Here is a 24,713-nt window from a genome sequence, read left to right on the forward strand (position 1 = left end):
CCTTGAAGGCCTTATCGATCTCACAGGGAAGATTGATAGGTGTCTCCAGGAACGATCTTGGGAGAAACCGCGCTACCCCCGAAGAATCGTCTCAGAGACTCACTCCGCCCCAGGGACCCCACCCCTTGTCTTCCGGACATTCCTTTGAAGAACCTATGCAGCTGGGCTATACCCATCTTCCAGATGAGGAGAGATTCTGTCACCGTCAACTTGGTCTCTGTCTCTACTGTGGGGATTCGGGCCATCTGTTACCTCAGTGCCCAAAGAAGAGCATGATCTCGCGTCGAGAAGCTCCTGAGACAGTAGCCCTTGGTCTCACTACAGCCTCACCATTGTTCCAGTTACCTGCCTCAGTGGAGACATCCTCCATCAGCTTCTCTACTCAGGTCCTAGTAGTCTCCAGCGCAGGGGCAAATTTCATTCAGCAGGATCTCGTGGACCAATACCAAATTCCCACGTACCCATTAACTCCACCCTTGGCTCTTTCTTCGGTCCATGGGGACTTCCTCCCCGGAATAGTGTCTCAGGCCACCCAACTTCTTACTCTGAAGGTTGGCTCAGATCACTCAGAACTTATTTCTTTTTATATTTTGCCCACGGCGGTGAATCCAGTCATCCTGGGCCTACCATGGCTACGGAAGCATCAGCCTCAATTCGATTGGGCCACAGCCAATCTAATCCAGTGGGGACCACAGTGTTCCAATTCCTGCCTGGAATCAGTTGAATCTCCTTGGTCTTTAACCATCGCTACCGTCCTTCCGCAGCTACTTCCCTACTTGAAAACTCAGGAGACCCAGACCAGATCCAGTTTCCCTCGAAAAGATGTTTTGGAAGCCGTCTTTTCGCAACTTGAGGACCAACTGACATGTAAGACCACTGAACATGAAACTCTCATCAGGAAGCATAACCAAGCCATGAAGGGGTTTTTGTCCCTCTTGACCTTCAAAGAGAACAAGATCCGAAACCTATATGCCCTTTTACAACAAGAGAAGGGGAAGCATTGTTTTCTTTTGGCCCCGGCTGGTGTTCTAAGCAACCCTGGATCAACTTTCCCTCCAGACCCTGTGGGACCTCAACTTCCAGATTCACACGATTTAAAGAACATCCAGTACCCTAGCCAACGAAACCCTCATCAGGGGGACTTTGAGGAGGGGGTACTTTTGTGGCAGCTAGCCACGGGTTCCGCGGCCTGCCTCTTTCACCTTCGGCTGCCGCGGCGGGAGGAGAGCGCCGTTGACGCTGTGCTTCTCTTGCCGGTCTGGCCTGCAACATCTGTCTTCGCGGCATGGTGGAGCCGCTGCCACCGTCGTCCTCCCTGCAAGCCTTCTCTGTTGTGGAAATGCCGCCGCCGATCCCTCCTCGTTCCTGGGGTTCCCCAGGCGCGTGTGCGTGCCCCTCTCCTTTATTCAAAGGGCCGCGGCACCCAATGGCTGCCGGCCCTCCCGAATGATGTCATCTCACCAGGCCTATTTAAGGCAATCTCTGACAGTCAGAGCTTCCCTTTGCAACAAGGTTCCTTGTTTCCTTTTGCCTCCAGGTGACTTCTAGTTCCTGAACTCTTCTGCCTCGAATTGTCTTCTCCAAGCTTGACCTCAGCCTGTCTAATTATGCCATCTTATCCAAGCTTGACCTCAGCCTGCCTGACTGCGCCGTCTTCTCCAAGCCTGACCTCAGCCTGTCGGACTACGCGGTCTTCTCCAAGCCTGACCTCAGCCTGCCTGATTACGCCGTCTTCCCCAAGCCTGACCACAGCCTGCCTGACTACTCCGTCATCTCTCCAGGAGACCCCCAGAGGCCCACCTAAGCTCAGGCAGTCCTGGAATCCAAGGGCTCAACCCGCAGAGCCCTCGGATTGTTATTGGTGAAGTTCCTGCCCGCCTCTGTCTCCGCATGTGCTCCGCATCCTGGCGGCAGTTGCCCTCTGGGATCCCTCAGAGGGCTGTAACAACTCTGTGCCAGGCCAAGGGTCCACATCCAGCGCAACATTAACACTCTCGCCACACCATGTCCTGTCTAATCTAATGTCTTCTCTCTCTTCTATTTATATTTTACCCATCTCCTGTATATTATTTCATGCATCTGACAAAGTGGACTCTGCCCTCAAAAGCTCATGCTTTAACAAGTTAGTCTAGAAGATGACACTTGATTCCTGTCATTTTTTCCCATTCTCATCGGTGCCTTTTAAAATTTGTAACATCCTCATTCAAAATAAGCATACGGTGGAGTTCTCTGTTGTCCCCATGCCACAATTAATTTATTTGATAGTTTTTTTATGTTATTATTTTTATGTTATTACCCTCAAAATGCTCCATAGAAAACACTGCCCTCCTACCCTTGTTCCCCTCTGTCTCACACACAGCCCCCCCCCACACTCTCATCTGATACCCCTCTCATCCCACCCTCCAATCATCTCTACTCTGCCCCTCCTAATCTCCCCAGCATGATCCCCTTTTCTTCTGTCTGCTACAGACTGTCCTGTTCCCTGAATGCTGCCTGGAGGCAAAGGGCAGGATCAGGAAACTGAGGGCTCTTCTTTACTCAGGGAGGTTCAGCATAGCTGAAAGGCAACACATTCTCAGCAGGCTGCTACCCTCAGATTTCTGCTGCCCTAGGCACAGGCCTAGTGTGCCCAATGACAAATCCAGGCCTCTATGGAGACAGACAGAAAGATCTAAGCAGGTATAACCTAGAGGGAAGGTGGTATAGGGGGCAGATGATGGATACATTTTACCTCAAGGTCTCAATAAACAGGAGCTGGGTATCTTTCAAAGAAAAGGAGGCTCTTGGATGAGGAGTCATTGGATGAGGGTGATGAAGGAAGACTTAGGAATAATTTAAGGAATCCTTTCTTTACAAAGATGGTGGAAGGTGCATGGAACAGCCTTCCAATGATTGTGGTGGACACAAGGACCTTATCTGATTTCAGGGAAGCATGGGAAAGAAACGAGATCGCTGAGGGACTATAGACCTGAGTCATTGGAGTGCATGGGTAAATGGGCTTTAGGGTCTTTTTCTGCCTTCACATTGCTTATGTTTCTCTGCTTCTCAGCTGAACAGTGGTCAATTTTTTTTCTGTCATTCCTCATTTGGGTCTCAGGAAGGGAAGACAGAGATTCTTAAGCTCCTTGATGAAACTTAGAGTTAAAGAAAAATTTGAATAATAGATTTCTTTTACAAGGAAAAGTAATGTATGCTTTTACATTTATTGACACTGCCTGGCTGTGCTTTAGGGAGCTTGGCCCTATTAGCAGGAGAAAGTCTGTACTCTCTCTGCGTTCTTGCCGTTTGCATCTTTCATTGAATTGAGGTGTTCATGTCACTGTTGGTGCTGCTTCGCCTTTCTCACGCTGACTTGGGCTGTTCATTCCACTGTTGGTTCCCTTTGCCACTCTTTTGATGCTGTGGAGTTTTCAGGCCACTCTTGGTGTCTCGGGATGCCTTTGTTCTGATGCCGCCTGCCAGTATCATCCTAAAGTTTAGTTGAAACCCCAAAAATCAGAGTAAAAAATATGTTGCATTGCTTCCCTCAATAAGCTTGATGGAAATACGTTAAATTAGCAACCTAATTGAAACACATGAGGTTTTGATCCAAGCTGAAGGGTCTCTACAAATCGGAAAAGCAAACCACAAATCCAAGCCCAATATGTTTTCCATGCACCTCCCAGAGACCAGTACAGAAAATGTTGTGGATTATGGTTTAATAGAAGATTTCCAAGTCTGAATGCAATTCTGATTTATTCAGGATCAATAAGGTTACAAGAACGTATGACTTTTCATCTTCCGTGCAATATATTGCATTTCTTCTATTACCTTTATATACAGTAAGGTTCTTTTTATGTTTTCTTTTCTGAATTCATGCTTCTAGTGTGATAGTTTTCATTGATACATATCATTGTGATTCTGGTATGCACATGGAAGAGGCATTTTTTTAGGGAGTGGAAATGGACTGACATGCTTGCTTTTTTTTATTTTAAAGAGCATGCAGGTAAAATTCAGTAAGGTGGTCAGTCAGTGGGCAAGTTCTCCAGGTAAAGTTAACTGGATAGCTTGTCCCGGATACTCAACAGGATATACATTCAGATGAAAATAACAGATTAAAGTTATCCGGCTAACTGTAGCTGGATAACTTTAAACCTAACTGGCCAGCTTTTAAATGTGGCCATTTAAGTTTAAAATCATCCGGCCTTGTGTGACCGAATAACCTGCCACTTGATCTGGTATTTTTTCAAAATATGCATTAAGTGGCTCTCTTATGCTTAAAAATATATATATACTTCACCATGGGCCTCCCAACCCATTTTTCACTCCACTCCCCACATACATTTTAAAATGTTCCTGCTGGCTAAGCCTATTCCCAACTCATGTGATAAATAATATAGAAAGTAAGCTGACTCTCTCAGCATCGGCCCTCCCCACTAAATGGAATTTTTAAAAAGGCCTCCTACCACCATCTTGCATCCTCACCGTAAAACTCCCACCCACACAGCACCTGCCAGAATACCGGGCTCCTCATTTGCAGTAGCAGAATCATAGTGCGCTGTGACCCCGGGCGCTTCCAGCATTGCCCTGGTGGAAGGGAAGAGATGGGAGAGCCGGTGCCAAAGGAATAGGCCAGCAGGGATAGTTACAATTTATGGGGAGGGAAGAGGGAATTGGACCAGGAAGCCTGCAGTTATCCAGCTACAGTTAGCCCGATAACTTTAATTTTTTATTTATTTTTATTTTTTAACAGAATAATGCCACTTAATTGGATATGTTCTGAAGATATTCAGGTTATCCATCCACACAAGGCCGGATAAATGTAGGCCTGCTCTGAGGCAGGACTAAAGTTATATGGCTAACTTACGGTCATTCATCAAATTGCATTATGGCATTAACGCATGCGATATTGTTCATAACACACGGAACAAATACACATTTTTTGGAGGGGCAGGATCAGGGAGGAGTTTGGGCGGGATTTAGTTAAATGAAGGCAATATCGCACCATGCAATAGCATAATGTGTGCTATCACATGGTTTTAATGACAGAAATAAGTACACCCTTTTTCCTGGCGTTATGCTGTGTCATATGCCAGAAATGGCCATAATGCAATTCACGATAAATGTTTTAAATTACATTTTGGCCATTTTTGGCCATTTCTGGGAGGGGAAGGAGGGGAGAGGGGGAGGGGGGGGTAGGGAAGGAGAGTAGAGATAGAGCCTCTGGGGAGGGCCTCACTGTACCTATTTATATCTCTATAGGAAGGCCATCTAATTGGTCGAGGTCAGGTGTTGGTGGTGGTTTAGGGGCCAGTTTTGCACACAGAGTGAGATGTACGAACAGCACAGTACACTTTGGTGAAGATTTGACATCATTTGGAGTGAGGAAAGTCTCACAAAGATGAAATTTTGTACTATATACTGTTATGGACCCCCATCAAGCTAGGGAAAAAAGAACAAAGTAGAAATTTCATCTTTGTGAGACTTTCCTCACTCCAAATGATGTCAGATCTTCACTAAGGAGTTCTGTGCTATTCATACATCTCACTCTACATGCAAAACTGGCCCCTAAACCACCACCAACACGTCACCTCGACCTATTAGATGGCCCTGTTATAGAGATATAAATACTTCACTACTATAAGGGCCTTGAAGATAGTTTCTCTCTCTCTCTCTCATAGGGATTATTGCAGAGCATGCTACCATGCAGTGTGGTAATTCTAAAACTTCCCTAAACATGCCCCTTTCTTAACACAAGCATTATCACTGCATTAATAACACATTTTGATGAATCTAGGGGTCAGCTGTTATATAGTTAAAATTTAGTTAAGTTTGCTAAATAACTTTAACCTGCCCTGGAATATCTCTTTCTAATCCAACTACATTTTAACCAGATAATGACTTATCCATCTAAAATTAATTAGATAAGTGATTCAATATTCAAAAACATTGCAATATAGGTGCATAACTTGTGAGTTATCTTGTTTATTGACGTTAAACATTGACATCCAAGCATGTAAATTCTCTCAGCAAAAGTCTGCACTCCAAACACAGATATAAATGTGTACACATTTCTGCCAGGAACATTTTCAAAGTGAAAGTATATATAAAATTTAACTTTGAAAAGTAGTGCAAAATAAGCAGTTGAAAAGTAGCTGCAGACTTTACATCAGATGAAAATTACCCCTTTATGCATATATGTGCAGAAGAACTGTTTCTCATTTTAATGTTTTCTTGTTTTTCCCAGTTATGTATTTTCTTGTGTTCATCTCTGGCTTCAGTAAGATGATGTAACATTTGGGGAAAAATATGCATATCAGAAGCCCTGAGCTGGAAGAGAGAATGGCAAAGACCTCCACAGCCACCATATACTTCCCTCTGGTGCTTAGGTATGCAGGGATAAAAGTCACCCAAACACTGGCAAAAACCAGCATGCTGAAGGTGATGAACTTGGCTTCATTAAATGAATCGGGGAGATTCCTGGCTAAGAAGGCAACTAAGAGACTTACACAGGCTAAAAAACCCATGTACCCCAGGACACAGGAGAAAAATATAGTTGACCCCTCATTGCATTCAAGGACTATTTTCCCAATCTCAGCTGCCATGTTGAATTCCGGAAATGGAGAAGAATCTGCTATCCATGAAATGCAGAGAACAACTTGTACTAATGAACAAGCAAGAACAATATAAACTGGTAGCTTGAATTCCACTAGCATCCTGACCTTGCTGTTGGGCTTTGTAGCACTAAAAGCCATAACCACTGTGATGGTTTTGGCCAATATGGATGACAGGCAGATGGAAAAGATGATCCCAAAGATCACCTGTCGAAGCATGCAAGTGATTTTTAAGGGATGGCCAATGAATAGTAAGGAGCAGAGGAAACAGAGCATGAGGGAGACAAGGAGGAGGTAGCTGAGCTCCCGGTTGTTGGCTTTCACAATGGGAGTGTTGCAGTTCTTAAGGAAAAGTCCAAATATACATGCTGTGAGTATAGAAAAGAGAATGGAAATGGCTGCCAGGCAACCTCCCAGGAACTCCTCATAAGAGAGATATTCAATGACTTTGGCTATGCATTGATCTCGTATGCTATTTGGCCACTGATCATCTGGGCATTTGATACACTGGTTGATTTCTATCAAAAGACAAAAAAAGATATTATTAATATTTCACAAAATCTATGAAGAGCTGAATTTTTCTAAAATCACATCTCTTATATTTATATACGGGCCGATACAGTAAGGAGCAGTAGGAAGAGCTGTGTTAGTGCCGGGCGCACCCGCATTTGCCGCACGCACAGTCCGGCTCACCTACCGCTCGATACTTTATTAAAATGGCATGCAAATGCAAGCCGCGTCCAAGAAGCGTCCGTGAAGCGTTAGGCCCGCGCAATCCATTTTACTGTATAGAGCACTATACAGCGCCTATACAGTAACCTGGGTGCACTGGTACCTGTCATTTCAAATGACATTTGAAATGACAGGTACCAGGAAGTGGACGGTTCTCCTATGCTCGGGATTGCCAGTCCTCTCTACCCTTGTTGTAAAGTATTTAGTGGATCCTTAGTTCAACTAATCAATATGAATTGATCAGATGATGGGCGGTTTGAAGAATAGGAAACAGTTCAATAAAAATGACTTTAATTTCACTGCAATACAAGGTTTAATCAGAACAGTCAGACAAGATCAAAAGATTAAAAAACAAACCAGGAATCTGACTGAAATCTGTAGTTGTCACAGAAAAATATTAATTTCAGAACAAAAGTATTTCCAGGATCAGACTGAAGTCTGTAGTCACAGATACATGCTAGCTTCAGAACAGAAGTGTATTCAAATACACAGTCCATTAATTAAAGAAGTAATAAGTAGCAAAAACATTTAAGCATTCAGAAATAACAAATTAACTTGAATCAAAATAACTAACTAAAATAACAAAGGCAACAAACAAGAGCACATTGAATACCAGCCTGTCTCCGATGTTGATTGTTGCCAAGGCAACCAGTACGCTCCAGCAACGCTGTTTATATTCCTCAGCTGTTAAATTTAACAGCTGAGGAATGCTCTCCGTCCCGCTCTGACTCCCTGCACCAATCACTACCAAACCCTCCTTGGCATGCAACACATGCGCGACGACGCCACCGACGCGCATGCACACCAAACATGGCACAGGGATGAAAAAAGTCCCATCAAGAATCAGCACGTGCGCGCATCCGACGATGTCACCGACGTGCACGCGCACACCGGGCACGGGCAAGGCCTGCGACGTCGGTCCCAATCAGGCTGAACTCGGGACCGAAATGCCGCAAGCCCCGAGGCAGCCCGACCCAACCCCCAACACATGGAGAGAGGTAATGAAGCCTTAACAGTACTCCCCCTCTTACGCCCCCTACCAGAAGGTCCAGGTATAGTAGGATTATCTTCATGAAATTGTCTTAAAAGAGATTTGTCCAAAATGTTTGATGCTGGTTCCGGACCGAAACCTTCCCATGAAATCAAGTATTCCCATCGACGATGATGAAAACGTACATCAAGGATATCCTGAACTTGGTAAATAATATCTGCATCAGCAGTTGTATTCACTGGTTCAGAGGGAGCTGGATGAAATCTTGAAAGAACTACTGGTTTAAGTAACAAAACATGAAAAACGTTATGAATTTGGAAATTTGATGGTAGTTGTAGACGATAAGAGAGTGTACCTATCCTTTCAGTAATTACAAAGGGTCCAAGGTACTTTGGACCCATATGCATAGCAGGAACTTTAAGACGAATATGTCTAGTGCTAAGCCACACTCGATCTCCGGTTTTAAAGATAGGAGCTGCTCGTCTATGTTTGTCTGCAGCTTTCTTTGCCATATTTGCTGCTTTCGTTAAGTTAACTTGTGTTGAATCCCACAATGATCGAAGTTGTTGAGCTGTAAGTTGAGCTGCTGGAGATGGTACAGACGTTGGAATTGGCAAAGGAGGTTTTGGTTGTTTCCCAAAGATTAATTGAAATGGGGAATTTCCTGTAGCAGAATGAATGTGAAAGTTATATGAAAATTCTGCCCATGGAAGTAAAGTCGTCGAATTATCTTGTTTATCTCCAATAAAAAGTCATAAAATAGTCTTCAATGACCTGTTAGTACGTTCTGCTTGTCCATTTCCTTGAGGATGGAAAGCTGTAGTGAAATCTAGTTGGATATCGAATTTTTTGCAAAGAGATCTCCAAAGTTTAGCTGTAAATTGTGTACCTCGATCGGAAGTTATATGTTGAGGTAATCCATGAAATTTAAAAATATGTTCAGTGAATAATTGTGCCAATTCGCGTGCCGAAGGAAGTTTTTTAAGTGCTACAAAGTGAGCCATCTTTGAAAACCTATCTACTGTTACCCATATTACTTGTTTTCCTTCCGAAGGAGGTAAATCAACAATAAAATCTGTAGATAAATGAGTCCACGGTTCAACCGGAATGGGTAAAGTTTGTAATAGTCCCCATGGACGACCTGACAAAGGTTTATGTTTAGCACATGTAGGACAAGAATCCACGTATTTCCTTACATCGCTATTAACATTTGGCCACCAATAAAAACGAGACAAAAGTTCCAAAGTTCGTACTTTACCAGGATGTCCCACAGTAAGGGAATCATGAGCCCAAGAAAGTACTTGTCTTCGTAAACGAGTTGGCACCACCGTTTTACCTTCAGATGATAACTTAGTATTTGCTGTAACAATATTAGCTGGGTTAATGATATATTGAGGTTGTATGACGGTATCCTCAACCTCATTGATTCGTGAAAGAGCATCTGCACGAATATTTTTTGAAGCTGGTCTGTATCTTAATGAAAAATTGAAACGATTGAAAAATAGAGACCAACGAGCTTGTCTTGGATTTAAACATTGTGCTTTACTTAAATATTCTAAATTCTTATGATCAGTGTAAACCACCACTGGATGTTGGGCTCCTTCCAGCCACTGACGCCACTCTTTAAAAGCCATTTTAATTGCTAACAGCTTCTTATCCCCAATTCCATAATTTCTTTCTGTGGAAGAAAATTTTCGTGAGAAATATGAGCAAGGTAATAGTACTCCTTTATCTGAAATTTGATTAAGAACAGCTCCTACTGCTGTATCAGAAGCATTGACTTCCACAATAAATGGTCTACATGGATCTGGATGATACAAACAACTATCGATCAAAAAGGCTTGCTTTAACTCTTGAAAAGCTTTTATAGCTTCTGGAGGCCATTCCTTTGCATTTGCTCCTTTTTTAGTTAACGCTGTAAGTGGAGCAACTTTTCTGGAATAATTAGGAATAAAATTCCGGTAAAAATTAGCAAATCCCAAAAAGCGTTGTAATTCTTTAATTCCTACTGGTTGTGGCCAATCATGAATAGCTGAAACCTTTTCAGGATCCATATGAAATCCTGTGACAGAAACTATATAACCCAAAGTGGGTAAAGACTCCTGTTCAAAAAGGCATTTTTTCAACTTAGCAAATAAATGATTTTCTCTAAGTCTCTGTAACACCTGTCGAACTTGTTGATGATGAGAATTGATATATTTTGAATATATGAGGACGTCATCCAAATAAACTATAACGGAAGAATTTAGCATATCCCTGAATATTTCATTCATAAGATTTTGAAAAACGGCTGGAGCATTACATAAACCAAAAGGCATAACTAAATATTCATAATGGCCATCACGGGTATTAAATGTGGTTTTCCACTCGTCTCCTGGCTTTATTCTTACTAAATTGTAAGCACCTCTTAAATCAAGTTTAGTAAATATTTTAGCTCCTTGCAATTGGTTCAATAATTCTGGAATCAAAGATAAAGGATAACGATCTCTTTGTGTAATAGCATTTAGTCCACGATAATCTATGCATGGCCTAAGAGTTCCATCTTTCTTAGCAACAAAGAAAAATCCCGCTCTTGCAGGTGAAGTTGGACGGATAAAGCCTTTGTCTAAATTTTCTTGGATGTATTTTGACATTGCTTGAGTCTCTGGTAAAGATAAGGGGTACACTCTACCTCGTGGAGGAATAGCACCAGGTAGAAGATCTATCGCACAATCAAATATTCTATGTTCTGGCAGTAAATCAGCTTTTTCTTTTGAAAAAACATCAGAATAGTCAATGTATTGTAAAAGTAATGTCCAGGAAGTTGAAGATAACAGAAAGTTTGAAATAATGCGATCTGGTATATGAATAATAGATTTAGGTATTTTTTGTAAACAAGTGCTGAAACAATTTTTTCCTCAGGCTGTTATTTGTAATCCATCCCACGAAATGAGTGGAGAGTGTTTTTGTAACCATGGTAATCCTAATACTATAGGATGAATAGACATTTAAAATATAGAAAGAAATCTCTTCTTTGTGTAATACTCCAGTAAGTAACTTTAAGGGAACAGTTTTTCTCTCAATGATACCAGGAAGTTGAGTTCCGTGAATCGATGAAATTCGCAAAAGTGGTGTATTAAGTTGAGTAGGTAATTGTAACTTTTTAATAACATCTGCCAGAATAAAATTTCCTCCAGAACCTGAATCAACAAAAGCTGATGTTGAAAAAGACACCCCAGCATACTCCAAAGTCACAGGTACAGTAAATAGGGGAGCAGAAGTAGAACAGCCTAGGATCAGCTCCCCGGAGATTCCTAGACTTGGGAGTTTCCCGGTAATTTTTTACATTGGGCAAGCATATGACCCTTCCCTCCACAGTATAAACATAATCCCAAAGAATGGCGACGTCTTTTCTCCTCGGATGTAAGTGGAGTATGTCCAATTTGCATCGGTTCCTCTACTCGAATATTTGAAACTTCAGAAGGTGGAGCTAGAGGACGAGAGAAAGATGGTGCTAAAGTCACTAGTCTCCGAAATGCTCTAGTCTCTCTAACTCTCTGTTGAATTTGACGATCGATACGTCCAGTAAGATCTATTAACTCCTCCAAATTCTCTGGAAGATCTCGAGCTGCCAATTCATCTTTGACTCTAGATGATAACCCTTCTAAATAAATATTTCATAGGCTATCCTCTCACCAACCAAGTTCTGAAGCTAGAGTACAAAATTCAACAACATAATCCATTAATGAGCGTGAACCCTGTCGTAAAGGATATATCAGGTTGCAATATAGAGAAAGTGGTATATAGTCTACCCACATAGCATGTACACTGCTATCTCTGATGCAGACAAGACTCACAGGCTTTCAATAGTAGCGGGGACATGTACTCATTTCAGCTACATTGCAACGCACTGAAAGCTGTATCCATAGGTGTGCCATTCCCACCCTGTATGCTTGCATGCACAGGAGAAGCTAGGGCTATTTGGTCTTGGAAGACTGATATTGAGAGCAAAATGTGATTTACCTCAGCAGCATAGCTGTAAAGCCACTGATGAGCAACCTAACCACTACATTTCACAATCAGCTGGCACTTTGCCTCATAAGTATCTAGGTCTCTGCCTGTGTGCCATAGTGGGCAAGCTTCATTTTGGGAGTTATCAATATATGCTAATTTACTGTCAACTACAGGCAGTTATTTATTTATTTTTATTTATTTAACATTTTTCTATACCGAACTTCATGACAGGCGTCATATCAGGCCGGTTTACATCAAACTTAGGGGTTAACTTAGCAAAAAAACATATAACAAGAAGGCCGAAGCGCAGATACAAATAACAGGGAAAAGAACTTGGAGGCTAGAGTAGCCAGGAAATAAAGGACAGAAAAAACTGGAGAATGAACATGGATGAATATGCAGTTACTGGTTTGTACATTTAGTCTATTGAGCTAAATGGAAGCACTGTTGCGATGTTATGCTTGAGGGAAGGCTTGGACAAAAAGCCAAGTCTTGAGTTTTTTCCGGAAGGTAATCAGGCAGGGTTCCAGTCTTAGATCAGTCGGCAGGTTGTTCCAGATGAAGGGGCCAGCTGTGGAAAGTGCCCGTTCTCTCGTGGAGGTTAGACGAGTGGATTTAGTTGGGGGAACTTGAAGGGTTCCTTTGTGTGCCGATCTGATGGGTCTAACCGATGTGTATAATTTGAGTGGTAATTGAAGGTCTAAAGGAAGTTGGTTGTGTATGGATTTGTGGATAATAGTGAGTGCTTTGTGCAAAATTCTGTATTTAATAGGTAACCAGTGTAGGTTTCTAAGTATCGGGGTGATGCGAGTTCTCCTGTTAGTGTTGGTTAATATCCTGGCTGCTGAGTTCTGGAGCATCTGTAGTGGTTTAATGGCAGAGATCGGGATTCCTAGAAGGAGAGTGTTGCAGTAGTCGGTTTTGGAGAATATCGTTGACTGAAGTACTGTTCTGAGGTCCTGGAGGTGGAGGAGGGGTTTGAGTCTTTTCATAACTTGTAGCTTAAAGAAACAATCCTTTGTAATATTGTTGATTGATTTTTTTATCAACTCATCCAGGAAAGTGCAACGTTCTCACCCCCCCTTTCAGCTGAATGAATAAACAGTGTAAGAGCAAAGTGGATGTTAGATAACAATGCGTGAGGCCATTATCTGCCCACCTACACATTAGCATACCTGTAGCATTCATCGTAAAGAATGGAAGCACACAATTGCTGATAGTTAAAGTCAGTGTATGCTAATTGGGTTCACACAGTTATGCTCTGGTATTTGCACCGGTATGGTAAGGACAAAACCTACGAGCCCTACATAACCCCCAGGCACAGATATCGGAGACTTACACTGCACATCAGTCACGCAGACACATATAGACCCCCATATTTGTTAGAACATTGTTGTTTAGTGGCTTCCTCCTGCATTTTGGTTACCTACCAAGGCCGAAAATAGCTGTTTCTATCTTTCTCATCATCAACTATCAATTATGTCTGTGCCAAGCAATCCCCTACCTGTTAATGAGATAGTCAGTCATTACTAGACAGTAGATACAGAAGATTGTCTACACCAGGCAGGCAGACAGACACCTGCTGAAAGCATATATGTTCACTGAATCTTTTTTCTTACAGACATAGGCACCTCCAGGGCTCAGGTAACAAAAATAGCATGTCTTTCTACAAAACAATACTGAAAGTGCAGAAGACAGCATGTCTTCTACATGATATCTCAGGGAGCAGTCAGGCTATACATTTTGCATAGTGTCAGGCTTCAGAAAGGGGCTTGTTGTTGGCTCATGAGGTAATCAGCTGACAACACCTTCTTTTGCCTTCATGCTTTACACAGAGCTGATGACTGAGAGTCTATAAGAACACCTGCCTTGGTCTCAGTATACACAATGTCTAGAATGCACTGACACCACAGGAGGTACATCCTATAGGACAGCAACTCTGCTATGTTGGCCACAAGTCATGGCAGCCATGTGGGAAACAAGGGCCTCAAACTTGAAAAGACCTGAAAGGTCATACCTCTGCCTGGAAGATGCCTAGTCTGATATCATGTCTCCCCTGAAGTCCTCGGCCAATGTGCTTTAAGGTTGGCCACATCTAGCATAAGGACTGTAATGAATACTAGCTATCAGAACAAACAAACTACTCAGCAGATTTTGTATTACCTACATAAAGCAGGACACTCTATCTCACCCTGAGATGGACAGGCAAAGGTCCTTGATGCGCCCTGACATACCAGTATTTCCCAATGTCTCCCTGTGACATGTCAGGGCAGGTTAATAGCTTGTAACACAGCTTTGGCTTAGGTTCTATGAGGTGAACCTTTTCTGATGTCACATATGGGTGGTGCTATTGTCATCACAAAGTAAACTAAGATCTAGACTTTGTTTAGGCGTTACCTCATTGCCACTTGTTCCTCCAACATCCCCAGCAAATTGGTGCAGGGATGAAAGATGTGGTTCCTTTACTACCTGCATAACCTCCTGCGTGGCAAGTCCAGATGTGGACTAGCATGCTCCACTGGCAGGGCTTGCAGATGTGTCTCCGGTACGGGTTCTTCCCTAGGAAGCATTTGAATCTCCCTTGCCTGTTGTGATGGTTTTGTTGTTGTTGAGCAGCCTGAAGAAGCCAATATCCCATTACTAGTGCACTTCCTCTTTACATTATAGCTTTAGGAAGACAAAGCAGGTAAGAAAAGGTGTTTTTATTGGCTCACCAGGGCTGTGTAGGTGTGTCTTTCCAAAGCCTCTTTTTATTGTGCATGATATTATCCGCAATCCGTGATAATGGCAGCTGTAATGCGATAAATACTTTTTTCCAGGCTATCGCAAATAGGTGTTATTTCCATTGTTAAATCCAGCGTTATTATGCATTATTTTTCCACAAAATGACATTGGAGACCCTCAGTTGCATAATTTTCTACCTTTTGTATTCTCAGTATCATATTTACATACTAATAATGGAGCGATAAACATTGCACATCTATCGTGCATTAGACATGTTTATCGCGCGATGAGGCCCTAACACAGCTTGATGAATGACGCTCTTGGTTTGGCTGAACATTCTCCTAAATCTAGGCCACCAAAATTTGGCCACATGGGTCGGACACTCTGCCTTGACTGAAAACCAGACAGGTTACAAATAAACCAATTGTCTGATATATGTTTCATCCCTTTCCATATATCATTATTCAAGTAATTATGATCTAAATATAGCCATAGTTAAGATCGTGGTTAGCAATTTCTGAGCAAACAAGAAATATTTACAAGATGTGCCTACCAGTAGGACTGAGGATCTCTCCTTCAGAACATGGAATACAATCAAAACAGCAAATGGGGTGACCTTTGCGAGTGGCAGCTCTATGCCCGGTAGGACACCTGGCACTACATACAGAGGCTGGAGCCTTAAAAAATAAAGAGATTTTAATATTAATATTATATTCATATTATAGACAGAAGTCAATGCACCATAAATACTTTGGGGTAATTTTTAAAACTATTTAAATGCACAGAATGAAGTTTTGCATGGGTCAATGGGCTTTCAGACAATTACTTTGCGGGTTGTATGTGCAAAAATTCATGCAGAAGCAATTTCACGCATACTTTTCTGTGTACTGCAAAATGACATTCCTGGGGTGGAGTGGGGAAATCATTTACATACAGCTTTTGTTTTGTACCTGTATAGGATCCCATAATAAAGAAGAACCCTACTCAAGCTATATTGACTTCTAATGGATGCAAAATGATCTTATATATTAGAGATGTGAATCGGAACCAGAATCGGTTCTGATTCCTGCTTCGGGGACTATAGTGAAATCTTGTTCGTGCGGTCCGATCGGGTTGTTTTTTTTATCGACTGCGCCCAATTTTTAAAGATGGCGCGGGCCATCCAGTGCTCCTACCATGTGACAGGGGCCGACCAATGGCATGGATACCCTGTCACATGGTAAGGGCAAAGGGCCATCAGCGCCATTTTGATTAGACGGTCCGGGAGCGGGAGATGGCTCCCGGGACCCCCACTGGACCACCAGGTAATTTTAAAAGGTTTGGGGGGGTGGGAGGGTGAGGGAAGCTAAAGCATATGTTTTAAAGGGTCGGGGTGGGTTTAGGGGTTGTTTATGTGTGCCATTTTTCTCGCCCTCCCCCAAAACGATAAGAGAACCCCACGAACAATTTTGTGGGGTTTTCCTATCGGTTTCGGGGAGCCCCCGATTTCTGACGTGTTTGAAAATATCATACGATATTTTCAATCGTCAGAAAAACGATTCACATCCCTATTATATATTTTTATGTTCATTTCAGATACAGGCACAGAGTACTTTTGCGATGGACAGTCTGATACTACATTTTTTATATCAGCATGCCAAGAAACCTTTTAAATTGGATCAATGATTTTTAATACCCAATTACGATTGGATAAGAGGGAGATAAAGGAGACTAGGAATTAATAGGCAATAAAATTATCCAGTTTTTACAGCCAGTAGTAAACTGCACTTAACGTGATATGTATTTAGCTGGCAATATGCAGAAATACATTGGAATCATAATGTGTATATACTAACAGATATTGATGACAAATTTCAAACAACTCAGCATGGGCACATGTAGGCACGTATAAGGCCATGCAGATATATATGCTAATATTTTATATCCCACATGTATTACATGTACGCATTTAAAAAATATATGCATTTCTACCTTCCAACATACGTGTGTATGTATGCTTAGGGCCAGATTTTAAGAAGCATTTACACACTTAAAATTGGGTTTTACACATGTAAATGCCCTTTACCCATGCAAGTGGTCTTTTGAAAATTGCTACAATAAATGCCATTGAGTTGTTCAGATTTATGCACATAAATGCACTTTAAGAAGGTAATGGCTTTTGAAGATTATCTCAATAGTAATTACATTTACATGTTTTAATCCTTTTGAAAATTACCCCTTTGGGCATGAATACATGCAATGCATTGAAGGTGAGTATTTCAAGGCTTTTTACATGCATACTTTTCCTAACTGTTTTAGAAATGTATGCACCCATATTTTACACGCGAAAAACAAAACAAAACGTAGGACTTACATAGAACCTGATTTACGAGCATGAATCAGTACATTTTAAAACAGATGCTTATAATTAAAATCATCAGTTATGCCAATTACTCCATCAGTTCATCCAGTCCTTCTCCAGGTCATCAATATCCTGTCCTTCCAGCCACTGAAGCACAAGGGCTTAACCTGCGTTTAATGGGGCTGGTATAGGTGAAACTCCAGCCTGTCCCAGACAAGGGCATGTTCAGCAGAAGTCGGCAGGGTCCTAGTAGGTTCATATTGCTGAGGCCATGAGCTTGGTGGACACATTCCTAGCCCAGGCCATTGTCAGATTGCCACTCCAGGTGCAGCCATCCCTTCAATCATACCCTCGGTGCTGGACTGGTTTCAAACACCCCTTGAAGCCCACCTTGGACCCAATAATGGTTATCACCTCAGAAGAACCCATGTAGTTGGATTGACCTTGGCTTTTGGATGAAGAGAGATGGAGGTGAAGACAGTATAACCTCTGCCTCTACTGCTTTGCACAGGACATTTCACTAGCCACTGCCCCAAGAAGTTGGGCAAACCTCAGAACAGAAAACATAGTCATGAATCACCCAGCTCTCTCTTTGTGGCCATTGGTACCTGTGTGCCTCACCTTCAGGGAGCACATTGTTTAGACAGAGGTATTACTTGATTCTAGAGTGGGGGACAACTTTATCTAGAAGTTGCTGTTGCATCAGTATAACTGGCTCACCACCATCTTGACCACAGCTCAAAATATCTCTTCAGTTTATGGTGAGCCTTTGCCTGGCTGCTTGACCCAGGTCACCTCACCTTGATCACCACCTTGCAGCAAGGTCTTCATCAGGAAAGTATTGAGTTATATGTACTTTCCAGAGTGATCAACCCTGTTATTCTTGGGATGCCCTGGTTCCAACTTCACCAATATGTAGTAGATTATGGTACATTACAAATTACACACTGGGTCCCCTCTTGCCAGGAGCACTGTTACATTAAGACCCTGCCTTCAGTCACAATATCTCGGAAAATCTTGTCTGATCTGAAGAACCTGCTGCCTCTGTACACCATTGTTACTGATGTATGTGACAAGCAACAGTCTAGAATCTGGCCACCACACAGCTATGCTGACCATCCAGAATCCTCAAAGTTCTTTATCTTGGAGGTAGAAGCCACTGCCAGTAATGTAAAACATGTCCTCACTCAACACGATGACCAAGGGATTCAAGTGGCATGCCTTCATCTGTACAAAGGATTCACTACAGCAGAAAAGGACCAAGAGGCTGATGCCCTTTCACACTCTTCTAAGACTAAAAATTTCTTGGAACCTCCATTTAAACCTGCCTAATCTCCCAGTTCTCAAGATAGTAAAAGTATTCAATTGGCGTATACTCCAGAAGTTATGGACAGGAGGCTTGGGGAAGGAGTTAAGGATGGGTACCATAATGTATGGCAAATCATGAGGATTTCCTGTGATCAGCCACATTTACTCCAGAATGCTGCTAGACCCTAGATACCGTACTGTCTCTTTGATGGCACAAACACCATCAGGTCACCACTTCCTGTTGCTGGCCTTAAGTGTGCATGCATTGCATGTGGGTTAAAAAGGTACCATAGCAGGAAACTTCAACCTGGTGCTCCATGATGACATCAATGTGGCTGGGTATTTAAGCCCCACATGCCCTTCAGTCCTCCACCTCAGCAATCGGTCTCCTGCCTAGCCAGCAGTATATGTTGCCTCAGCATGTTACGGTCTATCAAGCTTTGCCTTATGCAGCCAGTCCAGCCTTGCCTCATCCAGCCTGTTCAATCCTGCTTCATCCAGCCATGATTCATCCAGCCTTGCCTTATCCAGCCTGTTAAGCCTTGCTTTGTCCAAGTCTTGTCTCATTCAGCCTCACCTTGCTCTGTTCCTGTCCTTTCCCTGTCTCTGCTTCTTCACCCTATCTGCCTGCCTTGTCCTGGTCCTTGGAGTCTTCTCTTGTCTTGCCTGTCTTCTCCAGTCTTGTCCCTCTATGTATTGTCTGTAATGGCCTGATTCTCTGGTTCTGGCCTCTGCTTCAGATCTTGACTTTTCCCTTGCTTGCTGCCTGGACCTGACCTTGCCTTGAACCCTGACTACATCTTGCTTGCTGCCTGCCCTGATTCTCAGCTCATCTCTGGACTCTTTCTTGGATCACCCTCAGGACCCACCTAAGGCCTGCTGGCCCCTAAAACAGTGAAATTAGAGTTAAAGACCCTGGTTTTGTGGGTCTTGGGTCTCCATCTAGGCCTGCTATGCAGAATATGATACAGTTGAACATATATTATTGATTAGCTCGGCTAGTTAGTTGTTTACTATATACTGCTAAAGTCTTAAGATCTGATGGTGAAATGTGTTGAAATGAAAGAATAAGGTTATTTTAAGCCTGCACCTAGAACCTTAGCCACAGTTAAAACTGCAGTGTTTGATGTTTGCTATAATGAAAAAATCACAAGGTGTTGTGTTATTATTTCTTCAGATAGCCAGCATGAGGTGGCACTCAAAATGGAGGGCCTAAGGCCATGTCACCTAAAAGCATGAAATAGCAGATAAAACCTAAGATGGAGGAAAAAAGGTGTGTTACTTTAGCATTTGGATATAGGTAGTCAGGGTAATATGTGATTGGGTGTAGATTGCAGGTTTGATCCTTGATTGGATCAACTGTAAGGAAACAAAAGTAAGGATGTGATAAAAGGAAACTTGAAATCAAAGAATAAAGCAATGATTGGTTATGCAATCTTTTAATGATAAATGAGGAATATATTAGGGCTTGTCTGTCATTGTAGAGACAGAGCAACTTGCCATTCATTGTCTTGTAGCTTGGTCTTTTTTTTTTTTTTTCCTTTAATAAAAATCACAAAAGAGGAAATATTGGTTTCCTATCTGAATTTCCTTTATTACCACATTATTAATTATATCAGTTGCTCATAGAGATAAACCAGGTTCATAAGCAGCTGTGGTTAAGCTTCTAGGGTCTCTTTTGACCAGAAATTCTACAGAACTCAAGGGCTTAGCTTGCGGGGAATGAGGCTGGTATAGGTGAAGCTCCAGCCTGTCCCAGACCAGAGCACGTTTGCCAGCTGTCATTAGGGGCTGAGTAGGTTCACCTACTATGCTGCATCAACCTTGCCACAGGGCAAGGAATCACAATCCTTACACTATTTATACATGTAGATGGTAATTTATTTTTGTACATATAACATCTTGAATATTTCCTCTATATAAATAGTAACAGTAACATCAAAGATGATGATAGAAAATAACCCAGTTATTCCAATCTAAACTACGAGGATATGTAACCCCCTCTTGGTTTGGCGCCACCCAATCAAAGGATCAGAGCAAAGTCCCTTGGGCACAATTTATTTCCTGAACCTCTTACACTTCTATAACACAAGACATCTGGACCTGGGGGCTGGGTTTCAAGAACTACAATGGGTACTCGTTGTAGTAGAATTGTAGTCAGTGAGAATGGAAAAATATATTGCAAGAATTCTTTGATGGTGTTCAACATAAACGTGGTTTATTGCAGCTTGAAAAATAAAATTGATGCCACATATGACAAAAAATCAAGAAAAGTAGGAGGAATATTGTAATACTTGGCTGGCCGCAGAAAGGCTCTGCGATCAGCTGCATGTATCGCCAGCAGTGCTGGGCTGATAGGATGCTGCCGGGACTTCCTCATGGTGGAGACACTGGCATCGAATGCTCGGTCATTTATACCACAGCCCCCTTTAAGCACATGTTTGAATTTGCTCTTTCAAGGCCACATAGTGTGAAAGACTCTTGCGGTGCCTTCTGATCATTTAAGGAAGCTGGGTATTTAAACCCCTGCCACAGTCCAAGCCAATGCCTCATTAACAGGTCCTCTTGCCTTTCAGTGTGTGTTGCTTCTTTTCTGTGCCTCATTGTCATGCCTTGCCTGGTGGTTCTGTATAGCCTCATTGTCCTGTTGTCTTTTCTTGCCTTGTTGCTCTGTCTTTCTTCATTGTCTTGTTCCTGCCTTGCCGTGCCTCTCTGTTGCCTTGCCCTGGTCTGCCCTGCCTTGTCCTGGTGATTTCTGGTTCTGACCTCTGCTGTGATACTGACTATTGTTTAGGATTGCTGCCTGCCTGAAACCTGCTTGGATACAGATTTGGACTACTCTTCTGGCTTGCCATCTGCCTTAACCTTGGCCTGGATCTGGATATTGTCTGCTCGCTGTCAATCCTGACCACTGCCCAGTTCTTGACTTTGTCTGACCGAGCCTTATGGGACTTTCGCTTAAGCCTGTCAGCCCCTGGACTTCAAGGGCTCAATTTGCAGGTAACAGGGCTGGTATAGGTGAAGCTCCAGCTCCAGTCCCAGTAAGAGCGAGTCCACCACCTACATGGCCCTGGCTGGTTTACCTGCTAGGCTGCATCAATCACACTACAGCCTATGGGCTCACATCCATGACAGATATAATAACAAAAAATTCAGCAGTATATTTATCCATGACCACCTTTCTTCTTTCATTCTTTCTTTTGGCTGAATCAAGTAGGAAGGGTAGGAAATGCTAGCTCATCCACAATCAGACACAAAACTGGAGTGGAAAAAACAAGACTCTTGCTCAGGTTATATGTCTCTACTGTTAACTGAATGAAAAGGTCCAGATAGCTGGGATTCAGAACCTCCTGTAAGGTAGTCTTCAAGCTGAGATCAAAGAGACTCCAAAAATTCTCTTTCTCAGTCTTCAAAATAAGCTCCAATATGGTGGACCTTGAGATCTATCCAAAATACAGTTTCAATCGTTGTTGGTCAATGTAACTCCTACTCCTACTCTCAAACAATGCCATCTGCAAAAATCTCTTTTATAGGAAGGGTAAACACCTTCCTAAAAGGTTGGAACCAAACTAATGGGAGGTTCAAAAATTGCAAATGCTCCTCATAGCTGAAAACTGAATGGCAAATTGGTACAGAGGTGAAGAAACTATTACAGATATATTCCAACTGCCAACTGCAGAAGCATAACCAGAGGATTGCTAAGTACCTAAAAGATCCATGCCATGGGCTCATAAGTTATCCCCTTCCTGTCCCCAGAGATTTTGATAATTAATCAACTCAATCAGGATCAACATCTTCCCTCCACCACCCTAGCACCAGAACAATCCTGCAAAAACACACAGTTGGACATCACACTTTTAAATATTACATTTTAAATGATCTGCATTCTATGTTCCCAAGCAGCTGTCATCAGGGAGTCATCCTATGGCCTGTTATGGGGAAACGATCCAGATAGTTCAATCCCATGGGAGTCCCATGTCTCTCTGCACTCCTGCCTCTTACCAATTTGTCCATGCGGAAATAGGAAACCCCCACTCATATAGTAGGAGGCTCAGTTATAATCATTTGCACAATTGTCACAAAGTGCTGGTAATGTATGTCAGTGGTGTCCATGCAACAAAGAAATCCCTGGCCAGTTACATCCATCTAGTAAACTACCTCTAAAATTATTTGATAGCATCAATCAATTAACTTCTTCTCTACTGGAGTGAATTCCGGGGTCTATACAGGATAGGAAAGAATCCCAATATAAACCTTGCACCTCAAGTTCTATAATATCTTGCACAGAAGTTCCATCAACAAAGGGTGCAGAGTGGAACTAGGACACATCCTTACTACTCACCATAGAAAAATAATATTCTGATTCTGGTGCCACCTCTCAGTAACAGCAACATATTAGCACACGTCTATAATTCAAAACACTGCAAAATATGTATTCTAAACCAATAGAAAATCTACCATACCATAACACACTGTCAAACTCAAACAGTAATACGTATACCCATGACAAGGCAACATTGCAAATATTATATGAGGCGCTAAAACATCAATCCATGTTACTATAGATCCCTATACAAAAACTGCACAGAAACAACAGTAAAAAGCCAGAAAGATGCTTGGCTGCATAGGGAGAGGAATGGTCAGCAGAAAAAGGGAGGCAATATTGCCCCTGCATAGGTTCCTGGTGATACCTCACTACTTTGTACGATTCTGAAGACCATATCTTCAAAAGGATATAAATAAGATGGAGTCAGTCCAGAAGGTGGCTACTAAAATCTTCATTCTAAAGAATGTATAACCTAGAGGAAAGGTGAGATAAGGGATATATGATAGAGACATTAAAATATCTCAAAGGTTTCTTTGCACAGGAGGTGAGCCTTTTTCAATGGTAAAGAGGCACTAGAACGAGGGGTTATGAGATGAGGTTGAAAGGTGGTAGATTCCAGAGTAATCTTAGAAAATACAGAAAGGGTGGTGGATGTGTGGAATAGCCTCCCAGTGGAAGTCATAGAGACAACAACAGTCTTGAATTCAAGAAAGCATGGGATAAATACAGGGGATCTCTAAGGAAGTGATGAGAATTATAATGCTAAATTAATTGATGGCTGGGCAGACTGGATGGGCCACTCAGTCTTTTTCCTGCCATCATGTTTCTATCTGTTCTATATGTTTGCTTCTACATGCTGGTGGAATACCTCATTTCAGTCATACATGCAGAAGATAGACAGACCCTCACCAAATACAGAATAAGTAAATAGAAAAGTATAAATAAAAACTGGAAACTGCGACAAACTAGACTCTATATGCAGTGCAAGTATAGAAAAAATTAGAAACATCACCATTCCTCATTAAAAATCAAATACTATCAAGAAATATAAAATACTAACCATATCAATAAACATAATAAATATTTCAAATCATCTGGCAAATAGAATAACATTTCATAATTTAGAACATAAAAGATATGTTTAAAAATGTATCAAACACCAATAAAATATTTAAAAACAACAGACATAACAATAAACTACCAAAAATGAAAATAAATACGAATTTAAAAAATCCACTGCTCTCCATACTTGGGAACTTATTCAGTTACCCTGATATCATCATGGTTTGGAGGGAGGCATACAAACTTTATCACCACTTTTGCATACCCATACTTTCTACCACACGTTCATTTTCACACACACTTACACATTTTCAGGCACGTCCTCTCTCTCACCAACACATAAATAGGTTTTCTCACACAGAAGCACTCTTTCATTCTTTTGCTTTCCCATAAATAGGTTCTCACACACTCACAGATTCTCTCTTTTACTCTCACTCACATAAACAATTTCTCACACACTCACAGGCACTCTTTCACTCTAACTCAAACAAGTTCTCTTAAACACTTACTGGCATTATCAGTTTCTCTCACACAAAAAGGCTCTCTCTCACACATTAAAATGTTAAATGCACTCACACAAACTCACAGGCAACTTCTTTTTCTCTTATACAAAAGGATCTCTCTCAAACACACTCTTTCTCC

General features: G+C 42.0%; 1 protein-coding gene across 1 annotated transcript in view; it reads right to left on the reverse strand.

The window, feature by feature from the left end:
* Positions 1 to 6,197: 6,197 nt before the first annotated feature.
* The window catches only part of LOC115077499 (extracellular calcium-sensing receptor-like), a 48,273-nt gene continuing 29,757 nt past the window's right edge, over positions 6,198 to 24,713 (reverse strand). Inside the window, exons 6-7 of the mRNA XM_029579790.1 lie at positions 15,587 to 15,710; positions 6,198 to 7,111 (exon numbers count right to left, since the gene is read on the reverse strand). Of these exons, the coding sequence (XP_029435650.1) occupies positions 6,198 to 7,111; positions 15,587 to 15,710 (1,038 nt within the window). The remainder of the gene's footprint in view (positions 7,112 to 15,586; positions 15,711 to 24,713) is intronic.

Source organism: Rhinatrema bivittatum, chromosome 16 (genome assembly GCF_901001135.1).
Source record: "Rhinatrema bivittatum chromosome 16, aRhiBiv1.1, whole genome shotgun sequence".
Lineage (NCBI taxonomy): Eukaryota > Metazoa > Chordata > Amphibia > Gymnophiona > Rhinatrematidae > Rhinatrema > Rhinatrema bivittatum.